The 23,079-nt window shown below is 39.2% G+C and overlaps 1 protein-coding gene across 2 annotated transcripts; it reads right to left on the bottom strand.

The window, feature by feature from the left end:
• Positions 1-1,343: 1,343 nt before the first annotated feature.
• LOC101739946 (zinc metalloproteinase nas-7) lies at positions 1,344-22,530 on the bottom strand. 2 transcript variants are annotated; one of them, XM_038016534.2, is made up of 7 exons: positions 22,428-22,530; positions 6,005-6,175; positions 4,841-4,987; positions 3,926-4,081; positions 3,279-3,412; positions 2,420-2,505; positions 1,344-1,564 (listed from the first exon to the last, which is right to left on the bottom strand). In XM_038016534.2, the coding sequence occupies exons 2-7, from the start codon at positions 6,138-6,140 to the stop codon at positions 1,480-1,482; spliced, it is 744 nt and encodes a 247-aa protein (XP_037872462.1). In that variant the 5' UTR covers positions 6,141-6,175; positions 22,428-22,530; the 3' UTR covers positions 1,344-1,479. The 2 variants fall into 2 exon arrangements, with proteins under 2 accessions (XP_037872462.1, XP_037872461.1); XM_038016533.2 differs by lacking the exon at positions 22,428-22,530 and adding an exon at positions 12,693-13,335.
• Between the last annotated feature and the right edge of the window lie 549 nt (positions 22,531-23,079).

The raw sequence follows: 23,079 nt of genomic DNA, 5'->3' as shown, positions 1-23,079 counted from the left end.
AACAAAAAGCCACGCCTGAGTTATTCAGTGGTTTTTACACAATTAGCCATTTTGTGTTGGTTATAGCAACTACAACTTCTTTTATACAAACAAATGTAATTACTGCGAAACAATTCACAAAACATAGCTTAATATTCAAAATACATATCTTAGTGATTTTACATGACTCACATTTAATTTACTTTACATGAATTACTTTTACGTAATATTAACTAACATTGTTATTATCCAGCCTAATAATAGATGGCGCCAACAACATCATTGCATAACAAATAAAATACTTAATTATTACTGTTAATTATAATATGAATTATTATCAATATTTATGCTTTATTCATATTTAATTATTTATACAGTCATTTGTGTTTTTAAACAATAATATAAACATTAAACATATTCTGAACATTTTCACATCAAAACAGTGTCTGGTAATTATTAAATATGGTAGAATAACAGTTTTGTTGCTAATAATAAATAAATATTAACATATACTAAACTAAACTATATATTATTATGTTAATTATTGCCAACAGTGGCGTTTGCGCCCATATACACTATTGAATATCCCCAAGGTTCGCCATAACGGCCGGTTCTGTGAAGCTCACATCCAGTAGATTCGGTCGACCTCTTGGAGCTCCACCCAGGCTGCAGTTTGCGATGCGCAGACGTATTTCTTCATATAAAAGTTTCTAAATATAGGTACGTCATTGAGATAGTAAATGTGTGTCATCTTTGAGCCCTACTGTCCATACTGCGTGCAAGACCAGCCTGAGATCTAACATAGATAAATGCTTCAAGATGTGCGTAACTTCATGACTGCTTCGCGGATGGGAGAATCTTCTACGCGTGGTCTCAGATTAGAAGGAGTTTTATTCTGTCTACATTCTTTATTGCAGTTATAAATATATCAGCAATTGCCGTTTCGAAATGGTGGCTTTTTTTTTGTTCAGGAAGAAATCGCCGGACTCACATCCTCCACTGGGGATGGTGGGCGGGTATGTCGGAGTCGAACCGACTTAAGCCTCCTGTCGCTCAACAACCCACGTCCGAACCTCGCATGAAACAGAACTCATGAAAAGGCAAAGGGGAGAGAGTGAAGCGCTTAGTGCGGAGCACATATCTCCCATCACCCTCCCCCTCAGTCGGCAGGCTGTCCGGAGCCCGCCTAGATGGTCAAGGTTCATCCAATTCACAAGGACCGGGCGAATCGCCTCGACGGTCCTTCGACCAGACGATGGTTCGGCCAGCCGCCTGGAGCATGACCTCCGCGCCCTGACCACACTGGGGCTCGAAATGGTGGCTGGCGGATATTATTACGCATTGGATGTAAAAAAAAACGAATGAACACAACAAAATTATTTTATTCAATTTTCAACTCTTACGTACTAGGAGACTAGGATATTATAGAAGTTAAATTATTAAAAACTAGATCAGATCTTGGTTGGTCGGGCCGCCGAGTGTACCGTTCGATGTATTTCACTAGTAGTAAAACGAACTTATATAGTTCTTTGGTTTTCCGAATATGTTCTGGAAGATTCCGCCGAGCCAGCCGGTTTGGGGTTCTCTGCAACAAAAATATATAATTTAAACCCTAGTTTTCAGATTGTTGAAAAAATTAACATTTATCGTGCATTCATTTCAACTATTTCATATTATAAGCCGTTAGAAACACGCACACAATTCTACGTGAAGCAAAATCTTATCTATATCTAAATAGGCAAAGACGAAACGGCTGTATCATTCTCTCGTTTGTTTGTCGAGCGATTTTTTTTTGTTTAGTAACCATTGAAGAACTTTAGTGTTATCAGTTGAAGACTTAGGCAGCGGCCCCTGATATTGAAGGCGTCTACAAGCGGCGGTAATAACTCACCAGCACGTGCTGAGGAATTACTCACGGATTATTACGTCACTACAAAAAATTAATTTAAGACTGGGAACAAATCACGCACGGTCATCCAGTCTTAATTTAGGATTACCTGTGTTATGGGTACCAAAGACTGACATAGTTTTATATACATTGAAATATATACCTACTTTAATAGATAATGTGAGAGAGAGAGAGAGAGAGAGAGACCAGTTCGTCACACGAATGTTTGTCCGATGTGGGAGTCGAACTCACGAACCCCGGCGCAACAATCAAAGGTTCTTTTTAACTACTGCACCACCGAGTCAATCAACCCTAACGACGTTACTAACATGAACCCTAGCAAGAGCAGTGCTTCGCAGAATCTACCACCCGATCGGAAACGCGACTCACTTAGAAGATCCGGCGAGAAACCCAGTGGGCTTTGTCTATGGATTAATTCACTCGTCGATCCCTCCCGACGACTCTGCTCTATATATTTCCATTGTTTAAGTCCCATTCTCCACACACGAGTACATTACGTCTTTCGTGTGACTTTGACGCGTGAACACTTACTCTTTCTTGCAGTTGTACATGTTGTTAACTTTTCTGACGTCGCCCCGACTGAGTCCCTCCCTCTGTCCGAGCTTGGCGCTGCTCACCTGCAATTCATACATTATTTTCACAAAATGTATTGCATATTGTATATCTGTGTGTTGCATGTCGCGTGACGGTCGGCTGCGGAGTAGGGATAAAGCGAAAGGCGCTCGTCACGGCAGCCAAGGCCAATATGGCGGCGCCTATAGTTCGCAGCAGCTGACCGTGTAGTGTATAGACTATTACTCATTTGTGCCAGTGCTCCACGCTATTTTGTTTGTTTTTGTCAGTGTTTAATGTAAATGTTGTTTGTCAGTTTGTCAGAGTTAAATGTCTATAATGTGAAAAAAACTTTCACTTTTACCGTGGTTTCATAAAACCACACAATCCTTTTTTTATGTTATTGCTTAACTGAATTGACGGCTCACGGTCCACCTGGTCGTAAATGGTTACCGAAGCCCATAGACATTTACAACGTAAATGCCACCACTGACCTAGAGATACAAGTTCTTAGGTCTTAGTATTACAACGGCTGCCCCGCCCTTCTAACCGAAACGCATTACTGCTTCACGGCAGAAATAGGCAGGGCGGTGATACCTAACCGTGCGGACTCACAAGACGTCCTTACCACCAGTGAACCACATATGAAACTCCTACCTTCTTATTGGGAAAAACGCTTTTAAATGGTAATTTTAAACTTTTGGATAGGAAACTTGCTCACAGCTCCAATGGTGCTGTCCATCGACATACCTCAAAGCTTGAGGGCAGTTGCCCATAGCAACAAACAAGCGCTCATATGTTCAGTATAATACATCCATGTTCACATGAGAGGACCAACCTTAGGAGTGATGGTCTTCTGCGAATTCTTCGAGAAAGCGTACTCAGAATAGTGCATAACGCTATTGTAGTCATACGGCACGCCATACCCGTGGGAGCTCTTCGTGTCAGCCTTCCTGAAGTTACCTTCCGAGCCTGGACAAAATGAACTCACGTACAGACCTCAACCTCATAGTCATCCAATTTAAAAAATATATAGCTCCAATATGTATTCGCGTCCAGTTGTTAATGTATAATCCAATACAGTCGTCACCTATCGAAGGTATTGAAATAAAGCTGTGTGCAGTAGAAGTAAAACCTTCAGACTGATCTTTCGTTCTTTTGTGAACATCTACGACGTAAATGCCCCACCCACTTTGAGATATAAGTTCTAAGGTCTCAAGTATAGTTACACGGCTGCCCCACCCTTCAAACAGAAACGCATTACTGCTTCACGGCAGAAATAGGCAGGGTGGTGGTACCTACCCGTGCGGACTCACAAAAGGTCCTACCACCAGTAAACAGCATTCACTGTGACGACCGTTGGGGTTTTGTAATATCCAGCAGTAGACGTATGTGGGCTGATGATAATGGCCAGTTTCAAATCGCAACAGTCCTAAATTTTGTTTTACTTTACTAGATAGATTTGAAAATCTTAGGAGATCTTACCCGGCTTAATGTTGTTGTAATGGACATAGACAAAGTCATCTCTTTCTGGCCGACTCTGCTCGTGCATGAAGCCGATCGCGTGAAGAAGTTCGTGAAGCACCGTGCCCTTCTTACTGACGCACCCAGGGACCTGCAGATTCACTTCCTGACGTCCACCTGTTACGAAGAACTTTCATTAATGTATAATTATAAAAAGAATTCAACGTTTACTGGTGGTAGGACCTTATGTGAGTCCGCACGGGTAGGTACCACCACCCTGCCTATTTCTGCCGTGAAGCAGTAATGCGTTTCGGTTTGAAGGGTGGGGTAGCCGTTGTAACTATACTGAGACCTTAGAACTTATATCTCAAGTGGGTGGCGCATTTACGTTGTAGTTGTCTATGGGCTCCAGTAACCACTTAACACCAGGTGGGCTGTGAGTTCGTCCACGCAATTAAGCAATTATAAAAAAACTTAAGCCCACAAACGTCTGCGACCGGTTCTATGCTGCCTGCGTCCAGGGGATCCCTGCGAACCGTAATAGGTCGTCGATTCACCTTATAGGAAGCCTACCCATTTTACGACACCATGTGGTTTTGGCCTCAAAAAAGAATAACACCATCTCCTCCCGTGGTGTCGTAAAAGGCGACTAAGGAATCCTCCAGAGAATAGACAGCAATTCCGAGTATTATAGCAGCATACTGCGATCACCAAACCTTATGCCAAGCCTGGCGATTATGGCCTCATGGCTGAGGCAATATTTCAACGTCCTTAAATTAAAATGTTTTTTTTTTCAATTATTTCGTATAAGCAAAACATGTTTGAGTGAATGATTAGCATTCTGGCACAGAATTTCATTCAAAACTGCTGCACTCTTTTAACAAAAATAATATTTCAATTTACCAGAGAAGCATAAATTAACAAGAGGTATCTCACCCATCCTTCCAACGCTGGACCAGCAGCCCGTGTTCTTGCTTTGAATAACGATGTAGTCTTGCTGGCCGGTGTAGGGAACGAAGCGCAGACAAGTTAGCCGGTGGTAATCAGCGATGGCCTTCATGATAGTTTCGCGTTGTTCAGAGTCTATCGAAAAAAATAAGCTCTTCTTAATTATGCGGTCCTGGTACCGACGCAACATTTTTAATATGATATTTTGACCCTGGTATTATGGATAAAGTATATAAGAATTGAGACTCTTTGATTTCAAAACCAAACACCTAATTGCGTTGCGGTAGAGATAGGCCGAGTGGTCTTTCTTGTCTATCTGTGTGGGCTTATTGGACAAATTATAATTGTTAAAATCATTTTTATAACACTATATTATTCCTGCATCGTGGAGTTCATTTGTGAGCATCTATATACATTAAAGGATACCTTAGTACTTAGTCGGAATGACGTCCTTACACTCACTGCGCCTGATATTCAGAATGGACAAAACTAAAATTAAATTAATTTACCAAACCATGAGGCGTTTAATTTGACATAATTAAAACTACTTTTACCGTTTTTTTATGTCATTACATTCTTTCCAACCTTTAAAATGCATCACAGTTTACGTGATTCACACAGAAAATGCTTTTATTTTTTATTTTTATGAAAGAGGTATTACTGGTGGCCCAGAGGAGTTTCCAGTTTCACGAGAACAGGTGGGCGAGCAAAGGCTCAGCCAGGAGGGGTGGGATTTGCCAACAGCTGCCTGAGCGCCTCTAAAGGAGACCTAACAACTCAGGAGCAACTGCTTCGCGAATGACTCTACTACCGGATCGGAATCGCGACCCGCTGAGAAAGTCCGGCGAGAAACTCAGCGGGCTGATGCATGGGTTAGGTTGCACGAACTTAGATTGGTCGAACTCGGCTAAGAGTTCGAGTAGGGTGACGGGTCTATAAGCCTGCTCTAGCGTTAGAGCTGAAGGCGCCTAATGCAAGGGTCATTTGATCTGATGGATCCGTCAGGACGTATCTAGGGCGTGTACAGAAAATGCTACATTATATTGCCTATTCGAATCACAGCCCATATAACGCACGGTAATATGTACTTAGCGATATTATTACGCTCATAAATGTCCCTATTGAAAATTATGAATTTACAATAAAACTTACTGAAATATCCATCGATTAAATAAGGAATGTGTCCCTTTGGCCATAAGAACGATTGATCCTTGACGCCATTCCTGGCCCGCGAGGACGACAACAGGATGTCGCCTTCGACGTAACCCCCCACTTCCTCTGGGTTCATAAGCGACGACTCCGACCACAGCGCCACAGCATCGCCTGTATGGAACAATTTAAGTTAACTTAGTCATCTATATCTATACTTAATATTATGAAGAGGAAAGATTTGTTTGTTTGTTTGTATGGAATAGGCTCCGAAACTACTGAACCGATTTGAAAAATTCTTTCACTGTTTGGAAGCTACATTATTTCCGAGTGACATTGGCTATAATTTTTTTTTTAAATTACTGATCCATTCTAAAACCTCCAATAATGTAACCCAAGGTGTAAAAAAACTACCTAAAATATTCTTTACATAGCGTGCCCTGCGAAAACTATTGATGACAGAATAAAATAATGTACTACGGCTTTGTAGAACACATTATTATTTACAAAAAGTGTCGCGACAGCATATTTCTAACTCATATAGTTATGCCACAATAAGTGTTCTTTTATTTAAAAAAATAAAACGTCATATATCGTTAAAATTTTTGTTAAAGACCCGAGCAGAGCCGGAGCGGGCCGCTAGTTTTTAATATTATGCTTTTATTAGCTTCAGACGTATGTATGTAACGGAATCTTTGAACATGATTTTGACCCCCTTCAAAACGTCGGGCTAGCTCGAAATTTGGTATACTTATTAAGGACCGGTGACAATTTAATATTTTAAAAAAGATGAAAAAAAAAATGAAAAAATTCATTCATAAGCGTTCATAAGCGACGACTCCGACCACAGCGCCACAGCATCGCCTGTATGGAACAATTTAAGTTAACTTAGTCATCTAAGTCTATACTAATATTATGAAGAGGAATTTTTTTAATTTTTTTTTTTTTGGTTTCATGTGTGTTTTAATGTTTCCGAAGCGAAGCGAGGGCGGGTCGCTAGTACTTCTATAATCACAAATTTCGCCAAGACTACATTATAAAAAATATTAACAAAGACAAACAAAATTTAATCTCAATTTGACAACATGAACAGACGTCAAGAAGAAAAGTTTGACAATAAATAGTATGCATGCGTGCGTGCGTCAAATACGTGCGGTATGTAGTGTGTGTAATGTTTTCTTTATTGATTTAATGTATCTTTTATGCATTATTTAAAAAAAATATTAGCATTGTGCACTTCTTCTCTATATTCTCTATAAGTGTAGAAAATTTCATACTCCTCCGTCCGCGCAATTTTCTTAAAAAGGGATACAAAGTTTTTGCTTCACGTATTAATATATAGATAAATAGGCAGCGACTTAGCTGGTTTGAATAGACATGTCCTTCTTCAAACGACGCTTGTGGAGAGTAATTAACGAGAGGCAGCGGCTTGGCTCTGTCCATGGCATTGCTGACCTCTATGAACGACGATAATGACGTATTTGACGTTCAACAAGTATGTACTTTCATTTATGTTGAATAAATTTTTTTTTATTTGATTTGATTTGAATCACTTACCATGAGGCACGCTCGTCTGCCTACAAAGGCACTAAAAAAAGTTAGGACAGACAGATAAAAATAAGTCGCCTAGCGCACTTGTCTCAAGAATTGTTTTGACATCTTTCTAAATTTATTCCGGTAAACGCTTAGCGTTAGGTGGGCTGGTTCACCCATTTATATAATAAAAATAGAATCGTTTTATGTTTTCGCAGCTATCTATTATACACTAGCTGACCCGGCAGACTTCATAGTGCCTCAATCGATAAATAAAATACCTAAGCTTTTGTATAAAATAAACCTTTTAAACCTTCTCTGGACTTCCACAAATAATTTAAGACCAAAATTAGTCAAATCCGTCCGTTCTCGAGTTTTAGCGAGACTAACGAACAGCAATTCATTTTTATCTATTATACATTACAAGCACTTGTTCAACGCATCTATTGTATCAGCGCCGAGATTTCGGGATTCATTAAAAATTGTTGTCTTAAATAACTCACAATCGGCTACCCGTGATACTTACAGGGCTTGGCCTGACCTCAGTAATGTTAACAATGGCCTTTTTTTTCCATTGCTTAGATATGTGAACGAGCTCACGACATACCTGGTGTTAAATGGTTTCATCTTGAGACATAAGTTCGAAGCTCCGGTATCCCTATTGCAGTGGCTGTTCCACCCTTGAGACGCATTACGGAGCAGAGCTAGGCTGGGTGGTACTTACTGTAGCGGTAGCCATCACAGAACGCAAGATATTTGACAGATTTCCGAACATTGCTTACGACATTTTCAAGATAAGCTTGCGTCTATACAGGTTCCGAACAACAACATACGGAGCGTCGGTCTACCGAGCAATATCACCCCCTCGGTGGAAGTTCTTCCCTTTGTCGTATATCCCCATACCGGTGACCCTGACGTGATTTTCCCTCCGTCATTAAACCCTACCTACAAACTATTTAATTAGTGTTATCCCTACCTACATCTACCAGTTTGCCTGGGGCAGCCTGATGGGTTGCCGTACCGAGACGGCCGATATAGAATCGTCGACTACCGTCTCGACGAACCGTCGGTCGAGGGTCCTACGGGCGGCTCCGCGAGTCTGGTTGAAGTGTTGACCGCAGGAACCACCCTACTCTTACCAGATTCTGACCGGGCGAAGATTGAATGTCGGATAAGAGAGTGCAGGGTCAGTCTTTTGATTAGGTTGGGCACTAAAAACATCCTTAGACCCGCGGTCTGCTCTCAACATCTGCAGATTGTCAAGTTCCACGCACCCCGCGTCCCCCCTAGGCACAAACACCTCAGTAATTTACGAAAGCTTCACAAGAACCGAGCAGAATCCGATGAGTTTTTCTCGCAGCTCACGGAATAGTTTCACATCGTAACAGAAAGTTATTAAACACGCCTATTAAATACAAAAAAAAAACATAGGTATATCTTATCAGCAAATTAAGCAGCGCACCCGCAAGTTTATGGGCCTGTCTTGGTCGCACGCGTTCGTCAACGTTATCTCAATTTTCTCATTGTCAACTGTCATGTTTGTCACGCAAACATAACTGAAGGTTTGCAACGCTCGTCAAATTTATCACAAGACCTAGAGCCTTCGTTGATAGCTACAATGCTAAATTAAGTCTTGTACATGTTTTGAAGTCGTCATGGCCTAAAGGATAAGACGTAGGGCAGCCCTTGTAACTATACTTGAGACCTTAGAACTTATATCTCAAAGTGGGTGGCGCATTTACATTGTAGATGTCTATGGGCTCCAGTAACTACTTAACACGAGGTGGCCTGTGAGCTCGTCCACCAATCTAAGCAATAAAAAAATAAAAATAAAAAAACCGGCCGACTGGCATCTGCTTTTTTTAGGTCGGGGCAAAACCGCAGGACTACCGCCTAGTCGAAGTATTACCATAGACACAACCCACTGAGTTACTCGATGGATCTTCTCAGTGGGTCGTGATTCCGATCCGGTAGTGGATTCTGTGAAACACTGCTCTTGCTAAGGTCAGTGTTAGCAAGCTCTCTCAGGTTAAGCCCCGTGAGCTCACCTATCACCTAATAGCCCCTTACGCTGCCAGCGAATAGGCAGGATAAAAAAGCATTATTGAGTTTGGTATAGCTTATGTAAAGCTGCCATTGACAATGCCAGGTCTCTACGCCAGCGGTCTTACATGGTGCAAAGCAGAGACGATTTCGATCCCCAATCTGATAATAGATCTTGAATAGATTTTCGTTTTGAATTCGAATTTAAATAGTATTAGAAAAGAGTTATTCTCTTATCCAGTAGTCTCTTTATAACAGTCCAAAAAAATTCGTCAAGTCATCATGAATATCAATTGTCTGTACAAATAAAAATATATTATACTACCGGCCCGCTCCGGCTCCGCTCGGGTCTTAATAAAAAAAATCAACGATATTTAACGATGTTTAATTAGACATTTAGTTAGACTTATTATGCTGTCGCGATACTTTTTGTAAATAATAAAAGCTGAAGCTGAAGCTAATAAAAGCGTATTAAAAGAGACAAACACACACATTGAGAGTAGCCCACTGAGTTTCTCGCCGGCTCTTCTCAGTGGGTCGCGTTTCCGATCCGGTGGTAGATTCTGCGAAGCACTGCTCTTGCTAGGGTTCGCGTTAGCAACATCGTCAGGTCTGAACCCCGTGAGCTCACCTACTAGCTCGGTGACGCTGATATGGTCTCTCTAGACCATCAGCTTAGGTAGAAAAAAAAATAGGGAATAAAAAAAAAAAAATAGCGCGCTAATAATTATTATTTCAGCAAAATATATTGGACATTTTTCATAGACATATATTTGAACTATCGTCACCTCGGAGCGTCGCCCCATTTTACTACTGTGTTATATTTGCGGTATGTAAGCCTATGTTAATAACGTGTAGCCATTTGTTTTTGTTGATCAAACAGAAATTAAAACATGTATCTTAGGCAGGTCAGCGGCTTCCATTGGCAGTAATTAATGATGTAACCAATCTAAAATGATAATTGCGGTCGTAAGCATTCGTGAACATACTTTTTAATTACGAGCACATGACTCAGCTAAAGTCAGTGCCATGTTGAAATCCGAGCTAAGCTCGATTGTCTATTTGGAATTGTGGAAAATTTAAAAATTAACTCTCATATGTATCCCACTCCTATATGAACAGCGGGTCGCGGTTCCGATCCGGTGGTAGATTCTGCGAAGCACTGCTCTTGTTAGGACTAGTGTTAGCAAATTCCCTCAGGTTGGGCCTGTGAGCTCACCTACCCGTCCGCAAGAAGCTGGAATGTTTATTAGCTGATAGCCATGAAAGAGTTTTCTTTCATGGCTATCAGCGAATAGGTAGGGAAATCGGTAGGCAGCGGCTTGGCTCTGCCTCTAGCATTGCTGAAGTCCATGGGCGACGGTAACCACTCACATCAGGTGGGCCGTATGCTCGCCTGCCTATAAGAGCAATAAAAAAAAACTGTAGCGACCAAGAAGTTTTTTTTAAGGGATTTTATGACCTGGTAACTAAGATCTGACTTAATCATATCTTATTTTAAATTATATTCTTAATTTTATGAAAAATGATAATATGGAGTGAAATAAAACGAAGATGATTAATTTGAGACATTAATCAACAGGGATGAAATGAAATGAAATGAGATGAGATGAGATGATATGGAATGATCTCAGTTAAATTTTGGTCATTTACTGAGATTTTTTCAGTGGACTTTTTGGAGGATCCCGATAAGTTACATCCAGTGGCTTTGTTTCATTTTCCCACATTTGTGCACTTTCACAGATATTAGACAGTTAATAAACGACCGTTATTACACATTTAAACCTGAAGAAACACTAAATAGACAAAATAAAACAAATCACAACCTTGAGATATAAGTTCTAAGGTCACAGTATAGTTACACGGCTACCCCACCCTTCAAACCGTAACACATTACCGCTTCACGGCAGAAATAGGCAGGGTGGTGGAACCTACCCGTGCGGACTCACAAGAGGTCCTACCACCAGTAAAAGTGGCGCATTTACGCCGTAGATGTCTATGGGCTCCAGTAACCACTTAACACCAGGTGGGCTGTGAGCTCGTCTAACCATCTAACAATAAAAAAAAAACTTCACTCCTCGCGTTCGCGCCAAATAAGTCCAAAGAAGAAGTTAAGACTAAATCCAGAATATATTGGGTAACTAATCGAGCCGCGCCTGGCTTGCTGACCGATCTTTGACTTGGCTTTTATTCGCTTGGCTTTTATAACTTGGCTTTATTATTTTATTTTAACGGCCGTCTGGTGTAGTGGTAAGTGACATGGTCACTACACAAGGGGTTCGAATCCCGCCAAGGGAAGATATTTGTATGATAAATATAAAATGTCTTTTCCAGGGTTATGGATGTATCTTAAATATATGCATGTGTATAATAAAAATATTACATTTATTTCCGCTATCTGGTACCTGTAACACAAGTTCCTTACGAACTTAGCACGGGACCAGTTAACGTGGCGTGATTGTTAGTAAATATTTATATTTATATAAAAAAAGAAGCTACCAAACAGGATGGTGGAACTTAAAGGTTTCCTATTAATTTAAACGAAATCAGTCCAGCCATTTAAGTGATTACCGGATCCTATGGATATCTACAACATAAATCCCGCCACCCACCTTAAGTTCTAAGGTCTCAGTTATAACGGCTGCCCCACCTTTCAAACCGAAACGTATTTCTGCTTCACGGCAGAAATAGGCAGGGTGACGGTACCTACCCGTGCGGACTCACAAGACATCCTGCCACCAGTAATTACACTATTTATAATTTTGCGGGTTTGATTTTCATTACACGATGTTACTCCTTCATCGTGGAAGTCAATCGTGAACATTTGTAAAGTACGTATTTCATTAGAAAAATTATTACCCGCCTGCGGGATTCGAACACCGGTGCATCGCTACATACGAATGCACCGGACGTCTTATCCTTTAGGCCACGACGATTGGTGTAAGTTCTTTTAAGACGGGACTATTTACTAATTATCAGTAGTATGACCTGTTCTCCTGTTAGCTAAATGTCCTATTTTAACATACGTACCTGCCTATTTCGGTTCGATTAAGATCGGAGGGTCGCTGAGAAATATGATCGACTGATCAAGTGAATATAAAAAAAATCTACTCACCACTTTCCTTGCGCGGTTCACCATAGGCAGCTGGCCCCAGACTTGAAAGATCTATTACCTCATTTAAATCTTCTAAATCGAGAAAATTGAAAGGGTAATAATCCTCTCTTGAATCAGTTTCATCCTCGAAATACGTTCTGGCTTTCAATCCGGTAATCAATAATACAAAACACAAACTGACAAACAACATTTTTTATTTGTTTGGGTTTCGATTTTTTTAATGTCCGTCCACCTTTATTAAAACGCACAATTAATTGAACTTTTAATTTAAACTTGAAAAAAAATATAAACTTCAATTTCGCGTACCGAGTACCAGGCGATCAGAAACGACCAGAAAGTGTGTGACGAATCTGACGGAGTAGCCGTATTTAAAGGCTAAAGACACCGGCAGGGTAAATACAGAGCTATTTCCTAGTGGCTTGCGCGGCGAAAATATGTAAAATAATCGATAAGAGATCCTTGACGAATTTTGTGTATTTCCTTTATTACTTTGACATTCGTGAAAAATTATATCTGCGGTTTCGTGATTTATTATTCGGAAATCAGAACTTAGTCATGACTTTTAAATATTAAAAAAAAAAACACTTAAGGTGACTCGTTAGAGGAAATTTTTATACGACTACTAAATTCGAAACAGCGCGCCAAGCGTTATATTTTAACAATGCTTATCTGTGATTCGTTTACATTAAACACTAGGCTTCGGTTTTTTGGCTTTTAACAAAGATGAAATAAATAAAGGCTTACACACAATCTGTATTTCTTAAATATATACTCATCGAAGAAAGTTCTCTGTTCTGAATTCAGTTTGACAGTACCCATTAATTTATGTATTTATTTCGGTCTTCTTACAAATTAACAGTTGAACCAAAACGTTTGTAAGTTAATAATGTTAGCTTTTTTTTTATTGCCTAGATGTGTGGACGAGCTCACAGCCCACCTGGTGTTAAGTGGTTACTGGAACCCATAGACATCTACAACGTAAATGCGCCACACACCTTGACATATAAGTTCTAAGGTCTCGGTATAGTTACAACGGCTGCCCCACCCTTCAAACCGAAACGCATTACTGCTTCACGGCAGAAATAGGCGGGGCGGTGGTACCTACCCGTGCGGACTCACGAGAGGTCCTACCACCTGTAATTACGCAAATTATAATTTTGCGGGTTTGATTTTTATTACACGATGTTATTCCTTCACCGCGGAAGTCAATCGTGAACAATTGTTAAGTACGTATTTCATTAGAAAAATTGGTACCCGCCTGCGAAGTAACTTCTAGAAACATCTAGAAATCTCTGCAAACCAGCACGGAATATATCCGTTTCCGGAGCATAGACTAGTAAGCCATTAAGAAACGAGCCAACAGGATTTAAGGTTTAGTACAATTAGCTGTGAAATAAATGAATTAAACATTTTGAAATTAAGAGATTTACATATCCCTTTTGGTCATACAATCAACGTCGCTCGAATTTGATTGTACTGGGAAAAGATACGCTCCTAACATGCTCGAAATGGTCCACATTATATTATAACCTGAGACTTAGTACGCATGTTTCAAGGTAAGTGGCGACATTTATTTTCTACGGCGTCTAAGGGATCGGTAACCACTTAACGTCGTATAAGTTAACGTCGGATTTTGAAGTCATCATGGCCTAAGGGATAAGACGTCCGGTGCATTCGTGTTGAGCGATGCACCGGTGTTCGAATCTCAGGCGGATACCAATATTTCTAATGAAATATGTACTCAGCAAATGTTCACGATTGACTTTCACGGTGAAGGAATAGCATCGTGTAATAAAAATCAAACCCGCCAAATTATAATTTGCGTAATTACTTGTGGTAGGACGTCTTGTGAGTCCGCACGGGTAGGTACCACCACCCTGCCTATTTCTGCCGTGAAGCAGTAATGCGTTTCGGTTTGAAGGGTGGGGCAGCCGTTGTATTTATATTTGAGACCTTAGAACTTATATCTCACGGTGGGTGGCGCATTTACGTCGTAGATGTCTATGAGCTTCAGTAACCACTTAATACCAGATGGGCTGTGAGCTCGTGCACCCATCTAAGCAAGAAAGAAAAAAGATAAGCCGTGAGCTCTACACCCGTTGAAGAAAAGATAATATAAATGTGTGTTACCAAACTATCGTTGGTTGATTATATCTGGAAAAAGAAATAAGCGATGCTGCTAAATCTTAAAGATTAACGTCTTAAATCGAAATATACATGTGCCGCTAAAGGATCGAAATTTTTTATTTTCATTAAGCTCTTATATTGTGAAATACTTTATTTATTCAAAAGTAGAACACTTTAGACAGTCTTCTAATAACATTTTATATTACTAGTTGAATAAAAAGTGTTGTTCCAAATATCAGTATTACCAAGCTTCAAAAACTAAGACATCAGGCTTATTCGAAATTTGACAGATTAAAAACTACAAGTTCTTCATTTTCGCTTTTAAACTACTTTTTATAAGCAGAGGATAACTTATTATCAAATTAATTGTTATTTAAAATTAAGCCGTCCTCACCCGAGTCGGTTAAGAAGAAAAGATCCAACGAATATCTATACTAATATTATAAAGAGGAAAGATTTGTTTGTTTGTTTGTTTGTATTGAATAGGCTCCGAAACTACTGAACCGATTTGAGAGATTCTTTCACTGTTTGGAAGCTACACTATTCCCGAGTGACATAGGCTATAATCTTTTTTGAAAAAATTTGAGATCCTTACTAAAACTCCAGTAATGTAACTCAAGGTGTAAAAAAAATACCTAAAATATTATTTACATCGCGTGCCCGGCGAAAACTATTGATGACAGAATAAATTAATGTACTACGGCTTTGTAGAGCACATTATTATTTACAAAAAGTGTCGCGACAGTATTACATAACAGTACACTAATTATTATAGCTATGCCGCAATAAGTGTTCTTTAATGAAAAAAAATTAACAACGTCAAAAATAATTGAAATTTTTGTTGACCCGAGCAGAGCCGGAGCGGGCCGCTATGCTAGTTCTGTAATAAACATAATGATTAAACACATTGCCGATGAGTATATAAGTTTTCTAGTTTTCATAAACACAATTTTTACACTGAGTTCGTAAACTTCAACAGATTAGAACGGTGGTTGTGATTTGAGATAGAAAAGGTCGTACGCGTCAAGATTTCGAATAAGAAGTCATGGGGTCCGGTGATTCGCCATGATCCGAACGAATCGAAAAATCAAAGTATATTTAGAATTATCTATATATAAATACGTGAAGCAAAAACTTTGTACCCTTTTTACGAAACGTGCGCGGACGGAGGAATACGAAATTTCCCACACTTATAGCGAATTTAGAGAAGTGCAGAATGTTAATATTAATTTAATTTACATAAATAATACATTAAATCAATAAATAAATAAACATTACACACACTACCATGTATTTGACACAACACACGTTTAATATATCTTTGTTTATTGTCAAACTTTTGTTATTGTTTAGTCTGTGGTCAAATTGAGTATACCTAAATTAATATTGTTTCTCTTTAATATGATTTGTCTATAGCGTAGTCTTGGCGAAATCTGTTAATGAGTAAGTTTAATAGTTTTTGACAATAAAACCATAATAATGTTCAAACTTATAATTTCACTTAATTATAGTCGAATTTCGACTACTGGGGGACCAGTATGTGTAATAAAAATATGCTGGTTTTTGGTCGTAAGATCTTGAAGACAATCCGTTTAACCCAATGAAACCGAGGAACTCCGGAAGACGTTAAGTACTTCTTCTGTTAGCTAACAGGGGTCCACTGCTGAACATATACCCCAAGGTACGCCACAACGACCGATCAAATCAAATCAAATCAAATCAAAAGCATCCATCAGATTGTCCTTATAGGAGGCATATCCACGTTTCGCCTTTCCCCACTAGATTACTTTTTGGCCCCAGCGGTCATCTGTTCCACGAGCAATATGTGATTTGCTCACCACCAGTACTACTTCAAGTACAACAAACTCAATGCGCAGCTGGTATTTATGGAGCCCACACGAGTAGGTACAACCTACCTGCCTATTTCAGCCGTGAAGCAGTAATGCGTTTCGGCTTGAAGGGTGAGGCACCCGTTGTAACCATTATATAATGAGACCTTAGAACTGATATCTCAAGGTGGGGGACGGCATTTACCTTGTAGATGTCTATAGACTCCGGTAACCGCTTAATACCAAGAGGGGCTGGGAGCTCGTCCACCTATCTCCTATCACCTATACATGTCACCTACCACCGTCACCTATCACCTATACACGAGGTGATTTAGGGTACGATTTAGGGTTCTCCCCACCGCTGTCCCAATATCGCAATTGATTTTAGGGTCGTGTGTAGGCCGCTTAAGTCAACGGAGATCGCTAAACAAACAAACTCGTACGACGCGGCCTTCGTGTAGAGGTTAGACAAATCATCGTAACTATACGTACTTAGGTCTACGGCTTTATTGCCATAATATCTTTTGTTTTCGATGACAGCGTCACTGTCAGTTAACGCCCTATTCTCGCTGATGACGAAAGCCTCCGCTCTGAAGTACCTTCAAGAAAATTATTGTATACGCCGTGCATGAAAAAATATTCATAACGCGACTGAACTAGAATTTATTGGAAGTTGATAGATCCTAAGAAGCGATCATTCATAGCCACTCAAACTGTAGGTAGCGACTCGTCCAACTATAGCAACAAGCTATTTAGTTAGACGTTGGCAGTTTCCTAAACATTCTAAATCGTACAGCATACTTTAAGTCTTACAAATCGGTATACTGAAAGAGGAATGTCGACACATCACAGGTATGTCATCCTAATAACCAATTAGCAGCCACCACACAAACAAAACATTGATCTTTTGTTTCTGATTGTTGCCTAATCTCGTAATTTTTAATATTAAATTTTTATTTCGATAAATTGCTTTACTGTCGTCACGAAATCGCATAAAAACATATTAATTAACACGTCGCGCGTTTTGTGTAAAAATAAAAGTTTTATGTGAGGCCAATGAGTGGAGCCCTATGCATAAGATCCAAGTAGAAAAGTTTTTTTTTATTGCCTTTGTAGGCAGACGAGCATACGGGCCACCTGATTGTGAGTGGTTACCGTCGCCCATGGACTTCAGCAATGCCAGGGGCAGAGCCAAGCCGCTGCCTAGATGCACTAGGATGAAGCAAAATAACAAACATAGTAATTCTTCTTCTTCTTCTTCTTCTTAGTCGAATACTTCATTGCTGAAGGTCGTGTCCTTGAAAGCCCTCCGTGGCTCTTTGTACCCTCAGCTTCCGTTTGCTTCGGTTTTCGGCTTCTCTCAGGGCGTTCGTAACAGCGAGTCCAGTGAGCGCAGTTATCTGATCCGACCAACGGTTTGGTGGCCGGCCGGCGGGTCTTTTCCCTTCTACCTTGCCCACCACAATCAATCTTTCAAGGTAGTCTGGTGGACGCCGAGTAATATGACCAAAAAAATTATAATTTGCGTAATTACTGGTGGTAGGACCTCTTGTGAGTCCGCACGGGTAGATACCACCGCCCCGCCTATTTCTGCCGTGAAGCAGTAATGCGTTTCGGTTTGAAGGGTGGGGCAGCCGTTGTGACTATACTGAGACCTTAAAACTATATCTCAAGGTGTGTGGCGCATTTACGTTGTAGATGTCTATGGGCTCCAATAACCACTTCCTTTGCTCCTTGAGTCCTGGTGAAACTGTAAAGGCCTCCGGGCCACCTGTAATCCTTTAAAGTTCAAGTTTTGATATAAACAACGAAAAATCGTAAAAACGTAAATGCGCCACCGTGGGTGGGTGGCGCATTTACGTTGTAGATGTCTATGGGCTCCAGTAACCACTTATCACCTGGTGGGCTGTTAGTTCATCCAACCATCTAAGAAATAAAAAAGTTTTTTTTTATCATAAGTGCGTACTGTGACTGTTTTCAGATAGCACGATTCAGAATCTCCGCATTGTTGTAGTGGCTTAATCACGTGACGTATTACGCGTGTTACGTGACGCGTGACTCGATGAGTATCTTGACTTGTGCCTGACAAGCAAAAGGTATTTATTAACTTCAAACTACATGTGCATAAAATTAGAAAGATTATTTTTATATGAATTTAATATAAATCAATTGAAAAAACCGAAAAAAAAAAAAAAAAAAAAAAAAAAAAAAAAAAAAAAAAAAAAAAAAAAAAAAATATTAAATCAATTGAAGATTTTTCGTTGTTTATATCAAAACTTGAACTTTAAAGGATTACAGGTGGCCCGGAGGCCTTTACAGTTTCACCAGGACTCAAGGAGCAAAGGCTCAGCCAGGAGGGGTGGGATCAGTCAACAGCTACCCGAGCGCCTCCGAAGGAGACCTAACAACTCAAGAGCAGCTGCTTCGCGAATGAATCTACTACCGGATCGGAATCGTGACCCGCTGAGAAAATTCTGCGTGAAACTCAGCGGACTAGGTTGCATGTCGAACTCTTTGCCGAGTTCGTACGGTTGTCTTGAACTGTCAAAGGTTATGTCCGTGGATCAAAACAAAATTTCCATTATATTACTAGCTGTACCCGTGAGCTTCGCTGGGCATTTAAAATTAACATTATTATTTCTCACTCCCACAAGGATTCTCATCATTAACGCCCCCGCAACTGGCGTAGGGAGTCCAACGCTCATATAAATATTAGCCTATCCATTAAGTACATGTATTTTCTACATGGATACCAAATTTCAAATCAATCGGATGCATGGTTCAGTAGTTATAACGGAACATCCGTAAAAACCAAATACCGACGGTTATTACTTGTTAATTTTTGCGTATTGCGATAAACAAGCGACACGAACGTGATGTGCTTAATTTAAAAACAGAGCTTCATTAAACTTAATTCAAAATTTAAATCGAGTTTAGAAATAATAAAATTCTGAAAATTCTTTCGACAATTGGAATGTGTGACACTTTTATCATTATGGTATTTAAAAATATAAATTTTAATGTAACGTTTATAATAATTAATAAAATGCGAATCATAAAACCAAAAACGCCAAAAAGAATAAAAAGAAAAATCTTTGTCGGTTGCAATACATATGCTGGAGAAATAACCCGAGTAGGGTTTGAGCATTTTCTCAAGACTGTATCGAATATAACGAATATCAAAATAACTGGTAAATTCGATAACGCTCGACAAGTACAACGCCATCTATTGTCAAATGGCGGAAACGCATATCGAAAATACTCGGCTTGTGAGGAATGTTCTCGATAATTCTAGGGATGTCATATCTGCTATAAAAGCGTTGCAGGGGTGTCACGAAAACAGTTAGTAATCGAAGCGAAACAGCGAGCGGATCACCTGAAACGAAGCGAAAGAAATGATTTCATTCCATCAGTATTTTCTTATGATGTTGTCGTCAGTAAACCGACTTTACAGACAACCGATTTTTTTCGATAGTCATTCGTGCTCGCCCCTTTCGAGTAATTTTAATACGACTTAGGTACTTACTGCCAGTTGCGTTGACTACAAGTCAATTGCGTTAATTTTATATAACTTTTAGATGTACACTGTTGATCCGGTAAATACACAAGAGAATCTTAAATTTAATGTATTTACGTATTATTTACAGTAAAACGCATAAAAGACTTAGCTTTTTACACATTAACACACACATTTATTTACCGCATCATTGCAGTGAGCGTGAGATAACATCAGAATGTATAAACTGATATTAAAGCAAGCGATTAGCGGTATTTCTCTTATTAAGGACTACAGAGTTTTGAGTTGACGGATGATAAATAGGTACGCCATTTTGAATTAATATTAAAGTCGCAATACAACATCCGTAAAAGACAAATTTTGACAATAACGATGAGTTTATGAATTAAAAACTTATGATAAGTACACTTTTTGAATTTTCAATTTTTTTAATTAGTATTTTAATTGAACACGGAGACATCAAAATCTACATGATTTTTTTTGTTTGTTTATAAAGTGTTGCGTCGCAATCACTACTACTGTTTTTCAATTATAATATAATATAATATTAATAAAGACTGAATTAAATGGCGGCTATCGAACTTTTTAAACCGATACGCGTGGTAGATTCGTTACAGAGATAGGCAGAATGGTGGCATCTCCTGTGCTTAGTGCGAGTTTTATAATTAAATTATCGATCGCGTAAAAATTCGAGAGGTTAAAAAACTCGCACTAAACTCACTGTAGGGAATTACAATACTCCCTACCGTTTATTATCTAATGCAATTTATATTATGCAAATACGCAATACGATTTTTTTTATTTATTTTTTAACCTTTAATTGTTTTTTTTTTAACTTCACCCGACAGTTTTATTTCGGCTGACCTCGGCTGCGCTCGGCTTGACTCGGTCGCTTCTAAATTTCGCGGGAAAAAAAATAAACGTCATTGAAACGCGACTAAAAAAAAGGGTTATTTTCCGAAAATACATAAACGTTAGTTTTATCATTATAAGTAATTATAGAGCAAAGGTAAAGTTCAATGACACGAGCAAGGTATCAAATCAGAAGAGAGAGCAAGCAGTATCTAGTCATGTTTATTCAATGTATTTGCTTGCTATAAATGTTTTATCTATGCTAAAAGAATACGCACGGGTGCTTCGTGATAAGACAAGGAGATTTAAGAATTAAAAAGTGATTTATATATTGAACTTTTATTTTTATTTTTTTTTATTGCTTAGTTGTGTGGAACGAGCTCACGGCCCACCTGGTGTTAAGTGTTTACCGAAGCCCATAGACATCTACAACGTAAGTACCGCCACCTACCTTGAAATGTCTTATATTTGTCATTCTCTTTTTTCCCTGCTTATTGTACGCGAATTATAAAATTTTCAAAAAAAAAAAAAATTATACGCGCAATTCTCGCGAGTTTATTTATTAAGTTCCTTGCCCATCCTAATCCTACAGTCCATTACAAGCGCAGTAAACAATTTTTTTGCTCACACGTCAAATGTTTGAGCAATGGAAAATATCGCGGCCCTGGGTAATGCCGTTTAGCGTAAATCCGACGTTGATTGCCAGTATTTAGCTCGAGGAGTCGACAACACTTGCTCCTTGAGCAACCACATTCAAATGGCTAAAAAAAACATAAAAATAGAGATAAAACGAATATGAATTGTGAGTTATTGTTGTTCCCTACCTAATCGTCATTATCCTCGAAAGGCTATTCCGGTTTAGATTCAGTGGTAGATTCTGTGAAGCACAGTTCTTGCTAGGGCTGGTGGTAGCAAACTCTCTCAGGCTGAGCCCGTGAGCTACCTACCCGTCTGTGAGAAACTGGAATAACCCCTTACCACTACCTTATCGCCAGCGAATAGGTAGGGAAAATATATATATATATCAACAAAATTAACGTTTTTTTTAATATTTTGGCATCTTTATAGATTTACCATACATAGATTAAGGCAACAAAAACCATTAAAACGAATAATGTCTCAAGCGCCTCATTAATTGGTGAGCAATTTTCAACTTTAAGTTAAGACCAGTGACAAAAAAAAATAGATGTTCGAAAAAAATACATTTTTATTACGCAACTTTATTATTACGCAACTAAACCCCGTCTTAACTCATGATTAAATCTATTTGCTCAATTAGATTCAAAAAACCAAACCCACTGTAATAGAATCATGAGAGATCGCGGCTGACGGCCTATGCAATTATTATTATACTCGTATGTATTTGCTTAATGCATAAAAATACACAAATAAAATCTCAAAAACCTTAACCTGACTACGGTATCTTGTGTACACTGCATCACCACGCCTCTGCGGACCGGAAGGAACTTCTATTGACTCAGCCGCGACCTCGCCGGAACCATACCAGTACAACTGTCACAATAAAATGTATAATAAATTTCAACGAAACATGAAAACTCACGAAAATATTCCGCGACAATTATCAAAAGAGCAACAAGTTTATTCATTTTTCCGTGAATTGTGACTATCGTATAAGGTCAGAAAGATATAAAAATTTGCATATATTAAACTTCGCGTCGTCTTTATATTGATAATTTACGTGTTTAAAGCTTGTTTATGTGTGTTCACCGCCCCCGCATTGTAATATCAATTTGTCAAATTGATTCATCATTCAACGACCGGTAAGGACCGTATTGTTTGTCTTTATTCAAATTGCGGCTTCCGTGTGATGATCGATTATATAATATTATTTACATTAATAGTTTGTTTGTTTTTTTATTTTATTTTTTTATTGCTTAGATGGGTGGACGAGCTCACAGCCCACCTGGTATTAAGCGGTTACTGGAGCCCATAGACATCTACAACGTAAATGCGCCACCCACCTTGAGATATAAGTTCTAAGATCTCAGTATAATTACAACCGCTGCCCCACCCTTCAAACCGAAACGCATTACTGCTTAAC

Source organism: Bombyx mori, chromosome 16 (genome assembly GCF_030269925.1).
Source record: "Bombyx mori chromosome 16, ASM3026992v2".
In the NCBI taxonomy this organism is placed as follows: Eukaryota; Metazoa; Arthropoda; class Insecta; order Lepidoptera; family Bombycidae; genus Bombyx; species Bombyx mori.
The sequence above is the reverse complement of the archived record's forward strand: the minus strand, read 5'-3'. Positions and strand labels throughout refer to the sequence as shown.

Excerpts from the sequence above, each read along its gene's own strand:
- LOC101739946 (XM_038016533.2), bottom strand. The coding sequence starts at position 12,882 with ATGTTGTTTGTCAGTTTGTGTTTTGTATTATTGATTACCGGATTGAAA. Across the intron at positions 4,988-6,004 it reads TTTAATCGATGGATATTTCA|ACTCTGAACAACGCGAAACT; the intron begins GTAAGTTTTATT and ends TTTTTTCGATAG. Across the intron at positions 3,413-3,925 it reads TTACAACAACATTAAGCCGG|GCTCGGAAGGTAACTTCAGG; the intron begins GTAAGATCTCCT and ends CATTTTGTCCAG.